Here is a 13,819-nt window from a genome sequence, read left to right as displayed (position 1 = left end):
ATGCAGTACCACCCAGGACTGGAGCAACTGAATTATATCCTCTGCCAGGGTTTCGATCACCTCTCATCATGCCCTGAAATGAGAAATGTCCTGCCCACTATCCTTCCCACCCCTCCCACAGTGGTATTCCGCCATCCACTGAAATTACACAATATACTTGTCTATCCTTACACAACCCCTGCTCCCAATCCCATACCTTGTGACTCATACCCCAGTAATGGACCTAGATGCAAGACCTGTCCTATACATCCTCCCACCAACACCTACCCCAGTCCGGTCACAAACATCACCCATCTCATCATAGGCAGGGCTACCAGCGAAACCAGTCATGTGATCTACAAGCTAAGCTGCAACCACTGTGCTGCATTCTATGTGGCCATGGCAACCAAAAAGCTGTCTGTCAACATGAACGGCCAACGACAAACTGTAGCCAAGAAACAAGTGGACCACCCTGTTGCTGAACAAGCTGCCAAACATGACATCCTTCATTTCAATGACTGCTTCACAATCAGTGCCATATGGATTCTTCCCACCAAAACCAGCTTTCCTGAACTGCGCAGGTGGGAACTCTCCCTGCAATACGTCCTATGTTCCCATAACGCTCCTGGCCTCAACCTTCATTAGTCACTGTTCTCACCCATCTAGCCCCTTCCCTATTCCCACTACAGCACTACACAGCTGTCATTCCACCATCACACTCAGTCTTTTTACTTCTCTCCTTTCCCACTACCCCCCCCCCTTTCCCTACTTCTCCCCAGCCCTCTGTCTAACCTGCAGCACTTCACTGTCCACCATCCCCACCACACTATCCCTCCCCCTCCCCACCCCAGCTTCCTCCTTACCCCCACCCAGTCAGCACTCCCATCATGCACTGGTGCTGCTGCTCGCAGCGTGGTTTCAGTTGCCTGAGACTGCTGCAGTCGAGAGAGAGAGAGAGAGAGAGAGAGAGAGAGAGAGAGAGAGAGAGAGAGAGAGAGCGTGCGTGCGTGTGTGTGTGTGTGTGTGTGTGTGTGTGTGTGTGTGATTTGTGACAGTATTTTTGTTGTGCCTATCTGCGACTCAGCATCTCCGCTATATGGTGAGCAGCAACTTCCCTTTTCATAATACTGTTACATTCCATCCTCGATTTTCCATTGTTTGTAGAATAATGTAAAATATTTGACACCTAAAAACTGCTCCTACGCAAATCTAAATACTTAAGAGCTAAAAATTCATATCACCTACACAAGAGTTTAACATGTAATAATAATTTTTCACACACAAAGTACACAAAAAACCCATGGAGGAAAGGACAAAAGTCCTGAAACATGTTTGGGTAACAAATCTATAAAATTGTGTCTTCCGTAAGGTGGAATTCCTCTCCAGAGTTTCTTAGCAAGCACAAAAATAAGAGGAACTACAGCAACCAAAAGATGACACTTTCTGATACAGTAATCCTTTCCATCATCAACTGACACTAATCCTCTCCCTCATCAACTGTCACAGGAAGGGATACTCTTAGTGCTACTAATGAACAATAAGTCGTGGAGAAAATCTGGCTGCACCCACGGCACACTTTGGCAGACGTGTGTTAAATAAAAATTTGTTCTTTTTCTTCCTAATAATTCCACAAATTCTAAATTACTAAGACAAGTCACATTTCACCACTTGTAGCAGTATTATATCAAAATTAATAACAGGCTTGACAATGTAGCCCATATTCTGTTTCATCTACAAATTAGTGGCATTTATTTGTCTGATGAAAATGACCTTTCAATACAAATAAAAAATATTTGTGAACTGTAATATTCCTCCAGTGAGCAGCAAAAAGACTTAATACTACATCTTAATTATTTTTAATGATAATCCAAGACTTGCACTAAAGATATACGAGTTTCAAAACAATTATTACACCATGAAGCACTTTGCCAGCTTAAGTTTACTGATAATGGAAGAGAGACCAGAGTGGAAAATAAAGATGGTGAAGAATAAGGAGGAGAGACAGCGACATAGGTAGTGAGCACTTCCTTTTAAGCAGTAAGATAAGGCTACTACAAAATGGAAGAAGACAAACTCCACAAGAAGCCACAACATGAGTTGTTCAAAGAACATCTCCTGTTGGAATATAGTATTAGGAAACATTATCACTACAGACTCCATGAAAAGCTTCCTTCACCACCAGTGAATGAAGACACTGATATAGAATGAAATAATATCAAAACCTGTATCACTGAAACACTTGGTAAAAGGAAGAAGAGAGGTGGGAAAAAGCGATTCAGAATTTGGAACACAGAAATTAAAGAAGCATTAAAGAAAAATGAATAGTGTATTTGAAGTTTCTACAGACAAAAACATAAAGTTGGAAAATGTACAAAATAAAAAGGAATGCTGCAAAACAAATAAAGGGACTTATTCATAAGTGTCTTAGAACATGTTGTACACAATAGAAAATCTGGCTGCACCCACGGCACACTTTGGCAGACGTGTGTTAAATAAAAATTTGTTCTTTTTCTTCCTAATAATTCCACAAATTCTAAATTACTAAGACAAGTCACATTTCACCACTTGTAGCAGTATTATATCAAAATTAATAACAGGCTTGACAATGTAGCCCATATTCTGTTTCATCTACAAATTAGTGGCATTTATTTGTCTGATGAAAATGACCTTTCAATACAAATAAAAAATATTTGTGAACTGTAATATTCCTCCAGTGAGCAGCAAAAAGACTTAATACTACATCTTAATTATTTTTAATGATAATCCAAGACTTGCACTAAAGATATACGAGTTTCAAAACAATTATTACACCATGAAGCACTTTGCCAGCTTAAGTTTACTGATAATGGAAGAGAGACCAGAGTGGAAAATAAAGATGGTGAAGAATAAGGAGGAGAGACAGCGACATAGGTAGTGAGCACTTCCTTTTAAGCAGTAAGATAAGGCTACTACAAAATGGAAGAAGACAAACTCCACAAGAAGCCACAACATGAGTTGTTCAAAGAACATCTCCTGTTGGAATATAGTATTAGGAAACATTATCACTACAGACTCCATGAAAAGCTTCCTTCACCACCAGTGAATGAAGACACTGATATAGAATGAAATAATATCAAAACCTGTATCACTGAAACACTTGGTAAAAGGAAGAAGAGAGGTGGGAAAAAGCGATTCAGAATTTGGAACACAGAAATTAAAGAAGCATTAAAGAAAAATGAATAGTGTATTTGAAGTTTCTACAGACAAAAACATAAAGTTGGAAAATGTACAAAATAAAAAGGAATGCTGCAAAACAAATAAAGGGACTTATTCATAAGTGTCTTAGAACATGTTGTACACAATAGAAAATCTGGCTGCACCCACGGCACACTTTGGCAGACGTGTGTTAAATAAAAATTTGTTCTTTTTCTTCCTAATAATTCCACAAATTCTAAATTACTAAGACAAGTCACATTTCACCACTTGTAGCAGTATTATATCAAAATTAATAACAGGCTTGACAATGTAGCCCATATTCTGTTTCATCTACAAATTAGTGGCATTTATTTGTCTGATGAAAATGACCTTTCAATACAAATAAAAAATATTTGTGAACTGTAATATTCCTCCAGTGAGCAGCAAAAAGACTTAATACTACATCTTAATTATTTTTAATGATAATCCAAGACTTGCACTAAAGATATACGAGTTTCAAAACAATTATTACACCATGAAGCACTTTGCCAGCTTAAGTTTACTGATAATGGAAGAGAGACCAGAGTGGAAAATAAAGATGGTGAAGAATAAGGAGGAGAGACAGCGACATAGGTAGTGAGCACTTCCTTTTAAGCAGTAAGATAAGGCTACTACAAAATGGAAGAAGACAAACTCCACAAGAAGCCACAACATGAGTTGTTCAAAGAACATCTCCTGTTGGAATATAGTATTAGGAAACATTATCACTACAGACTCCATGAAAAGCTTCCTTCACCACCAGTGAATGAAGACACTGATATAGAATGAAATAATATCAAAACCTGTATCACTGAAACACTTGGTAAAAGGAAGAAGAGAGGTGGGAAAAAGCGATTCAGAATTTGGAACACAGAAATTAAAGAAGCATTAAAGAAAAATGAATAGTGTATTTGAAGTTTCTACAGACAAAAACATAAAGTTGGAAAATGTACAAAATAAAAAGGAATGCTGCAAAACAAATAAAGGGACTTATTCATAAGTGTCTTAGAACATGTTGTACACAATAGACAGCAATGTGTATACAAGGTCACAAAAGCCCTCAACAAGGAAGAAAAAGGCACTGTCTCACTGAACATTATACCTAATGAACAATGGCTATATAGACTTGTGGTGTACAATGAAGTAGTAGATCCAATTACTATGGATGGACTACAAGAGGCATGAAGAACACAAAAACTACTGGAATAGATTATATAAATCCAGAGCTAATCAAATATGGAGAATTGTTACTAGATAAAAAATTTTTACAACTAATAAAGCGCTGTTGGACAAACTGCAAGATCCCAGTCCCTTGGTATACAGCAATACAGCAGAAGTAATCTCTCTTTTCAAATAAGGCAAACATAATGTCTGTAAAAACTACTGTGGCACCAGTCTTCTAAATACTGGCTACAAATTATACTCAAAGATAATCAAGATGAAGAATATCACAGAAGCAATTATTTCTGAAGAACAAAACGGATTTAAATCAGGTTGTGCATGCATAGACAATGTGTTTGCAATAAAAACAATTAGAAAAACAGAATTTAATATAGACACCCATACGGCCTTTATCAACAATAAAGCTTTTGACCATGTAAGCCATGATAACCTACGGAGGATGTTTGAATATGAATGTTCTTCTCACCTAATAGAGGTAGTGAAAAGTCTTTACAAAACTACACCAACTGTAATGAATACAGGTAGGAATCGACCAGGAGAAATAATTATTAACCTGGCTGTTAGACAAGGGTGTGGACTGCCACATACCCTTTTTAATATTTACATTGACTTCATTCTTTGCAAATGGAAATGTAAAGTAAACCAAGGAATTAAGATAATGAATGAGGAATACCTGAATGTACGTTTGTTTTCTGATGAGATTGTTATCACTCAAAAGAATGAAGATGACCTTCAAAGATCAGTATACCAGCTGAACAAAATTTGCAAGGCGTACAATTTTAAAATTTCTAGCAACAAAACAAAAATGATGGAATTCCAAGGAAAATATCCAGTCAAATGAAAATTGTACTTGATAATTCACTTTTAGAACAAATGTCTCAAATTTCTTATTTAGGCTGTGCTTTAAGTTTTGATTTTGAGTGAGATATTGAAAACAAAAATTCCAAGCTGTCAGTGGTACCATTAGCAGAACACTGAGCCATAAAGTACAAAAAGAAATCATCATGAAATTCTCTAAAGTAATGGCAGTAACTGTGTTATCCTATGGAAGTGAAAGCTGAGTAAAAAAAAAATTACACATTCAAACAGTAGAATGAGGTTCCTAAGAAAGACGAAGTGTTCCACAAGAAGAGATGTGATTAGAAACAAATATATTAGAACAGAATTAATATATTTTTAAGAATGAATGAAAAAATTCAAAAATATCATGAAGATTGGAGACAACACCCCACGAGAACACTAGGTCACAGAAAAAAAGATCCTGAACTACAAATCGAATGGAAAAAGAGATATCAGAAGACCTCAAAAAAGATGGGAATGATTTTGTTTGTGAGTTTGAAAATCCTTGAAGAGATCATCATCATCATCATCATCATCATCATCATCATCATCCAAGAAGAAAAGAAAATTATATGTGGAAATAATACTACGAAATATAAATAAAGCAACTTAAATGGTGGGAATGAAGAAATATTCTAAAACCAATTGAGGAAGGAAAAACAAAAAAAGCGGAGGAGATTAAATGGGTCGTGTCCAGAAGGCTGACAGATGAAAAGACATGTTGTGGAGCAAGGAAAAGGTAGGCATGGCACCGTAGCCTCTTAAGTCATACCAATAAACATCCCCAACAACTTGGTGCTGGCTGTCCTACAAGTAGAAAGTTCATTTGTTGTGCACAAGAAACATGAAGCAACATTAACATTTATAATATCAACAATTTAAAATTGTAACCTCTACACTTCTGCCTTATTCCATATCACACAAATTTTCTGAAAGTCAAAAAAACCATCAAATTCACAGCAAAATTACACACTTTCTAATATGACGGGTGATTTTAAAATACTTCTGTTTGCTGATGACAATAACTTGTTAATGAAGGATGATCAGAGCAACATACGCAGTGTATCATGTATTGCAGTTCAAGACATTTTGGTGGTTAGTACAAAGTATACTGATGGTAAAATCAGAGTAAGACTCAGTTTTTACAGTTTGTAACACACAGTTCTAGTAGAACTGACAATTCCAATTACACAGAATGTGCATATTAGTAAATCTGGACAATTCCAATTTCTAGGTATTTTAGACAGATGGAAAGCTGTCATGGAAAGTCCAAGTTCAGGATATTCTTCAAAAGCTGGATGTATCTATATTTGTCTTTGGATCAGTATTAGCAACAAGTGATAGTCCAACACAAAAATTAGTCTATTCTGCTTATTTTCATTTGCTTATGACATACAATATTATATTATGGGTAATTCTTCACATATACAAAGGGTTTGGTTCAAAAATGGGCAGCATGAGCAATATATGGAGCAAGTTTGTTAACCTTTAGTCAAGCCCTGTTGGCAGTTTGGGAATTCTGACACTGGCTTCTCGATACAAATTTTCCTTAATGTCATTTTTTGTTAACATTATGAGCTTATTCCCAAGAATTGGCAGCTTTTACTCAGTTAACAAAGGCTAGACAGAATCCCAATCTGCATTTGAGTCACTGCTTCTTGTCTCTTGTGCAGAAAGGTATTCAGTATTCTGCTGCACTCATTTGCAACAACCTACCACAATAATTAAAAGATCTTAGCAGTAACACTCGTACTTTCAAGTACAAACTGAAATTTCCTCATGGCTCACTACTGCTATTACTGTGGAGTTATCGGAGAAAATTAAGCTAATCACTGTGATTGTTGATTATGCTGGTACGTTGTTGTTGTTGTTGTGGTCTTCAGTCCTGAGACTGGTTTGATGCAGCTCTCCATGCTACTCTATCCTGTGCAAGCTGCTTCATCTCTCAGTACGTACTGCAGCCTACATCCTTCTGAATCTGCTTAGTGTATTCATCTCTTGGTCTCCCTCTACGGTTTTTACCCTCCACGCTGCCCTCCAATACTAAATTGGTGATCCCTTGATGCCTCAGAATATGTCCTACCAACCGATCCCTTCTTCTAGTCAAGTTGTGCCACAAACTCCTCTTCTCCCCAATCCTATTCAGTACCTCCTCATTAGTTATGTGATCTACCCATCTAATCTTCAGCATTCTTCTGTAGCACCACATTTCGAAAGCTTCTATTCTCTTCTTGTCTAAACTATTTATCGTCCATGTTTCACTTCCATACATGGCTACACTCCATACAAATACTTTCAGAAACGACTTCCTGACACTTAAATCTATACTCAATGTTAACAAATTTCTCTTCTTCAGAAAAGCTTTCCTTGCCATTGCCAGTCTACATTTCATATCCTCTCTACTTCGACCATCATTTACTTTGCTCCCCAAATAGCAAAAATCCTTTACTACTTTACGTGTCTCATTTCCTAATCTAATTCCCTCAGCATCACCCGACTTAATTCGACTACATTCCATTATCCTCGTTTTGCTTTTGTTGATGTTCATCTTATACCCTCCCTTCAAGACACTGTTCATTCCATTCAACTGCTCTTCCAAGTCCTTTGCTGTCTCTGACAGAATTACAATGTCATCGGTGAACCTCAAAGTTTTTATTTCTCCTCCATAGATTTTAATACCTTCTCCAAATTTTTCTTTTGTTTCCTTTACTGCTTGCTCAATATACAGATTGAATAACATCAGGGAGAGGCTACAACCCTGTCTCACTCCCTTCCCAACCACTGCTTCCCTTTCATGCCCCTTGACTCATTCTCAGCAAATTGTCATCTGCATAGGATTATTGTAATTTTAGTTTATCTATAATTACTTTTCTGCTGTTAATTTCATGTACTGACTCATTGCATGAACATGGAGATTTGCTCCTCAATTTGGTCCTGCGGAACTAAACATGTAAAATAAAATAGCAGATGAAAATAGGACAAGTGAGAGGCTTCACAAGACAGGAGCTAAATTTGTTAATTTATGAATGATATCAATGAACTGATAATATCTGTATATTCGTGAGCAATTAATTAGTTACACTTAATGTAAACATTATTATGAATTCAGCTCAAATGAACTCTGAGGAATAATCTCATGTCGCAGAGCAACTTTCCATCTACGCAATTTTGTGGAAGTATTTATCGAGATGGAGAATCTAGATACCATATGATACAAACATGCTCAAAAGTCATGAGTATTAGGTTGGCAAGTCTGCTCTGGAACAGGATAGTGTGCACTCTATGTTCAGCAATCTTTATAGACAACTTGGTGGCTGTCATACAAATATAAAAAGCTCAACAATGGTTGTGCATGAGTTGGTATGTAGCTCGAATTGTCTCTCTCTCTCCCTTCTATTGAAAACATCTAGTCAGCAATTGAATTTGTGTAGATAGTACTAGGAGCTCTATAAACAAAGCCTTGAAATGAGGTCAATAAGAACCTCATGGCAAGGAGATCTGTTCAGGACTGTAAGGTCTGATACAATGATGTTTACACTATCCCGTCCAAGAACTCAGGTCTCCAAAACTTGCCCACTACTAAGAATATTTATTTTCCATGTCATATTGGTCAGTAAGTACCCCTGGCAAGTACACTGCTTGCCACTAAAATTGCAACACCATGAAGGCATGCAACAAACATCAAATTGGCATAAAGTGTACCAAGTGCCTGAATATGCAAAAGATTAGCACTTATGTGTAACCACAGATGGTAGGTAGGCACATTCTTCATTCCAAAGAATATGCAGTTGGCTTCTCCTTCAGAAATCACATTTGAATGTTTGTTGGTTCTGAGGGGATCATGTGATATGGAGAAATGTGTACCAGGACATATCTGCATTTGGGATGGCGGTCATTGTGGAGACAAAACAGTTTTTAGTTATATTTTTTTTCCATGCCAGTTGACCTCCATGTTAAAGCTGCTCGAAATAACCAGTTTCTGAAACGACCAGTTTTTCGTTATTTTATTCCTACTATTTCTTGTAATAAACATAGAAATCAAACAAAGATTGAAAAACTTTGACTCAGTTTTAAGTTATGTAGAATCAAAATATTAAATGAAATAGGCAAATAAATGAAAACTTAGTCCATCCACCATTTGCTGCTTTTCTTGAAACATGATAAGTAATTGAAGAACTCTATCTCTCCTGTTAATTTGTCCATTTTCAATGGCTACAAGGACACACAGCCATATTATATAGACACAGCCAGCAGATCAGCTAGTTTCCATTTTTAACTATGAATGAATTAGGTAACATCAGATACCCACTCCCTCCACTATAGTGACCTATTATACAAAAGTTCCTGCTCCTTCTGCCTCAAGTGACCAATGATAACAACCAACTTTTAAATTGTTACATAATGTCATGCTCAGTGAATAGCAATGACAAAATGTAAGCAACTCAACACTGTGAAAGCACAACAGTAGACCTGGAAGAAAGCTACTGTAACTATGGCCAAAACATTTGATTGACCAGTATAGTTTTTACATTGTGACGCGGTATGGCACTAAGAAAACTTAATATGTCAACTAACTCTGGCCACGGAAGCCTACACAATTATACGAATGAACTGTTAAGTTTTTAATTTATTACTGTTACCATAATTTCCTTTCTGTTTTATTATTTCATAGGAATGGCAGGCAAATCTTTAATCTTTTAATCGGAAAAAAAAACATTGTACTAGCATTAGTGCCATTTCGCAATGTAATGAATGTCCAGTGATGAGAGCGAGAAACTACCGTATAGACCAGGGGGGGGGGGGGGGGGGGGGGGGGGGGGGAGCGGGAAGGGGGGGGGGGGGCAAGTCTTGCACAATGGACTTATACGCACACCTTAAGCCACACACGACAACAAAGATGCTTTTGTCTCAGCAGTGCTGTCCCTATTCTAACACCATGTGTTTGTTGCTCGTGTCTTTCAGCATTGTAATTAAAATAGCAATGATTGCTTTCCCCCCTATCCTATTATAATGCAATATTTGAAACCAATGCAAATTTTACAAATAAAAATTAATTAAAACAAGTGTTTTTAAAAATAAAAAATTTTTGCACTGCTGCTATGGCTAATTGATATTTCAGTTTTTTACTCATTTATTAGTAAAAAATAAAAAACACACCTGTTGTAACACAGATCACACAAATACCAAAAAAAATACTAGTATTTTAGTTGTGAATAACTGGTATCTGTATTAACTGATTGGTTTTCCCATCCCTAATCCAAACCCAACAGTCATGGGACTGTGGCCTATCAAGATTGCAATTTATTACTCCGTAACACTGATTATAGCATTTGTTGGGACCCAAAACTGTCACATGAATATGGAATAAAGGGGTTTAGGAAAACTGTACTCAAAGCCATGCAGGATCTCAATGGCACGATGTAACTAGTGCTCCAGAAGACAAACATATGGTTTGCTATGTCAATAAGACAAGTCAGGAAGTCTTTTACAAAAACGCAAGTATCCACACGGGCAGTGTGACAACATCTGGAGCACCACAGACTGTCAGCGCAGCAGCCACTGTTACCACTTCACTGTATGCGGTAGCAGTGAGAGGTGTGTTGACAGATGCATGCTCCACAACACTGGAAACAAGAGGAGCAATATGTGGTCTTTTCACAAGAACAACAGTTCCCCATCATCACGTTTGATGTATCCATGCATGTAGAATCCAGAGGAGAACAAACATTGGCTGAGTGTATTTGTCAACATCGTAAAGGCCTAGCACCTAGCATGACGGAATGGTGTGACACTGCGTACACAACATGGTCACTTCGGGTTTGCGCAGCCAGTAATGTAACAGTGTTATATTCGTGGCGACTTAAGGCTGGTGGCTGTGACCTATCTTTGAGGACTCCATGACATATTTCAATACGTTAACTGAAGACCGCATACTGCCCCTTTGTGCTGACCTACCTCAGTATTCTTTATTCCACTATTTCCCTGATTAGCACTTTCTCCAGATCTCTAGTCTACTGGAAACATCGGGTTGTGTAAGAGACTGGCATGCCACTACTTGCCTGCCACTAAGATTGATGAATTCTGGCATGGAATGATATACTTTTATCTGTCATCTGAGCTCAGCTCCACTCAACACCCAGCCAGGTCAGAGGCACTGTTACTGCCAAAGGTGGCAGCTCTGTTTACTGCATTTTGCACACTGTGTTCCCGAAAATCAACTACAAAGAGAATCATATATCCTTCCTACTGTACTGCAGATACAGAGTAAGTAAAACTTCACTATTCAGTATCATTCTTAGTGTCACAATTTTAATGGCCAGCATTGCAGTTTTTCTCTATTGATTCAATACATTTAAAAATTTCTATCAATAATTATGACATCAACTTAAGACAAATATGCAGAAGCTCACCATTACTAGCCACTGGCCATCTTTCCGAACATCCAAAAATCTGGAACATATTGAGAACTGCTTAAAGAAGAGAATAATCATAAGTAAATGATTACAATAACATATATTCATGTAAAACATAAAATACTCACCAACTGGAAGTTGAGATAGGAAAAAGCAAACCTACTGACAATGGAATCAAAAATTACTGATAACAAAACTAACAGGGGATTAGTGGCATCTTAGATCACAACTGTGGTAGTAACAGGGTGGACTCCTCCAATACGAGACATTTAACATTATCATTTTTTATTTAATTCTGTCAGCATTTCATGTACATACAATTCATACAGCACCATATTAAATTAATAGTACATGTCAAGGTTACAAAAAATTTATTTCAGTACATATGGAGTATAAACAAGGGGTAGTCAAAGTTATTATCACCACAAAAAATTAAGTAGTGTTCTCTCTCTTTTTTTATGTCTGCAGTCCTGGTACACACTGAATAACCACATCACAATACTGTAATATGCCGCTACAGAAGCGGAATAAAAATAGCACAGGCCATTGATAAAGTGGATTATTGCGTAGTAATCCATTCAAGAGAACAATACTGCAACAATCCAGGCTGAGTTGTTTAAAGGGTACAGCAAGAATGCATCATCATACAGTAATTAAGTGAGAGTACTTGCATTGTGATCAAACAGATCTGGATGTGGACGATCAAAATGGGAGACCAACTCTCTGTGAAGTAATGAAATCACAAGAAAAGCAGAGGCCTTCATGCTGACATCTCACAATCAAGACAGAAGTGGAAAAAGTGAAAATCCGTTTCGGATCAGTTCTAGCACAACATAATATGTCATGGAACATTACCCACTGGATTCTGTGACTTCTGAGACCCATTCAAAAGTCCTGCAGTACCGAGGCAGCTGAGGAGATATTGCAGCTATGACATGACAATCCAGGTGACTTCTGTAGCTGCTGAATCACCATGGATGTCTGCAGGATGCAACATTATGATCTTGATACAAAAGAGCAAAACAAGCAATGGAAATATGTGTATTCACCATCTCCTAAATGGCAAAGAGCCAACCACCATCTGATACAGTAATGCTTGAGTGTTGGAGACCACCAAGGTTTGAAGCACAGCCATTTATTTCTTCTATTCCATACAATAATTTGTAAATATTCAAAAAATAGTGACTTTTCTTCATATGTATATCAATGAACACCATTCTGAAAACAATTACTGTGACAAACACAGCTTGCTCTGTTTGTCCTCAATACCCAGAAGGCTGTAGATACCAGCAACCAAGCTTATTCCACATTTCTTGACTTCCAGAAGACATTTGACGCAATTTCGCACTGTCACTTAATGAACAAAATGTGAGCACACGCGATATCAGACCAGCTTCCTGATTGGGTTGAGGAATTCAAAGCAAACAGAAACAGTATGTCATTCTTAATGGGAGGGGGGGCGGGGGGGGGGGGGATTTTCAGACATTAACTTTGGGCACACCATAAGGGAGTGCCACAGCTCCATTACTGTTCACAAAAGGTATATAAATAACCTTGTAGATAATATTGGGAGCTCTATGAGACAGCTCATAGATGATTCTGTTGTGTACAGAGAAATCGCAACACTAGGAAACTTTAGTGAACTGCATGAAGATCTACAAGATGATCAGTGCTTGGTGCAGGGACTGGTTTCTAATCCTCACTGGAAACAAATATAACATTCTCTGCATAACTATGTGAAGATACTAATTTTTGTATGGTTACATGACTGCTGAACAATCACTGAAAGCAGTCACATCAATTATATACCTGGAAGAATGTGTATGAACAGATTTAAATTGGAACAACCAGATAAAACTATTCACAGTAAATATCAGACAGTATCACACAATATATCCTACATTCCAATAACCCTCCTGAGCTCCACCTTTGTTGGTCATTGTCCCCACCCATCTAGCCCCTTCCCTGTCTCCATCCCAGCACTAGACAGCCCTATATTCCACCAATGCACCCAGTCTTTTTACTTCTCTCCTTTTCCACTACTCCCCCCCCCCCCCCCCCCCCCAGTCATCTAACCTCTTGGCTGCACTTAGTGGCCCTACCCTCTCTCCACCTCATCCTTGCACACTTCCCAGCAGCATTTCACTGTCCCTCACCCCCACAATGTTATCCCTCCCTCTCCCTGCCCCAGC

The 13,819-nt window shown here is 37.8% G+C and overlaps 1 protein-coding gene across 3 annotated transcripts in view; it reads right to left on the bottom strand.

The window, feature by feature from the left end:
* The window catches only part of LOC124790124 (protein disulfide-isomerase TMX3), a 196,703-nt gene that overhangs the window by 161,320 nt on the left and 21,564 nt on the right, over positions 1–13,819 (bottom strand). For all 3 annotated transcript variants that reach the window (XM_047257695.1, XM_047257696.1, XM_047257697.1), the window contains one exon: positions 11,625–11,664. In XM_047257695.1, the coding sequence (XP_047113651.1) occupies positions 11,625–11,664 (40 nt within the window). The remainder of the gene's footprint in view (positions 1–11,624; positions 11,665–13,819) is intronic.

Source organism: Schistocerca piceifrons, chromosome 3 (assembly GCF_021461385.2).
Source record: "Schistocerca piceifrons isolate TAMUIC-IGC-003096 chromosome 3, iqSchPice1.1, whole genome shotgun sequence".
Classification (NCBI taxonomy): domain Eukaryota; kingdom Metazoa; phylum Arthropoda; class Insecta; order Orthoptera; family Acrididae; genus Schistocerca; species Schistocerca piceifrons.
Note: the sequence above shows the minus strand (reverse complement) of the source record. Positions and strands in the feature narration are given on the sequence as shown.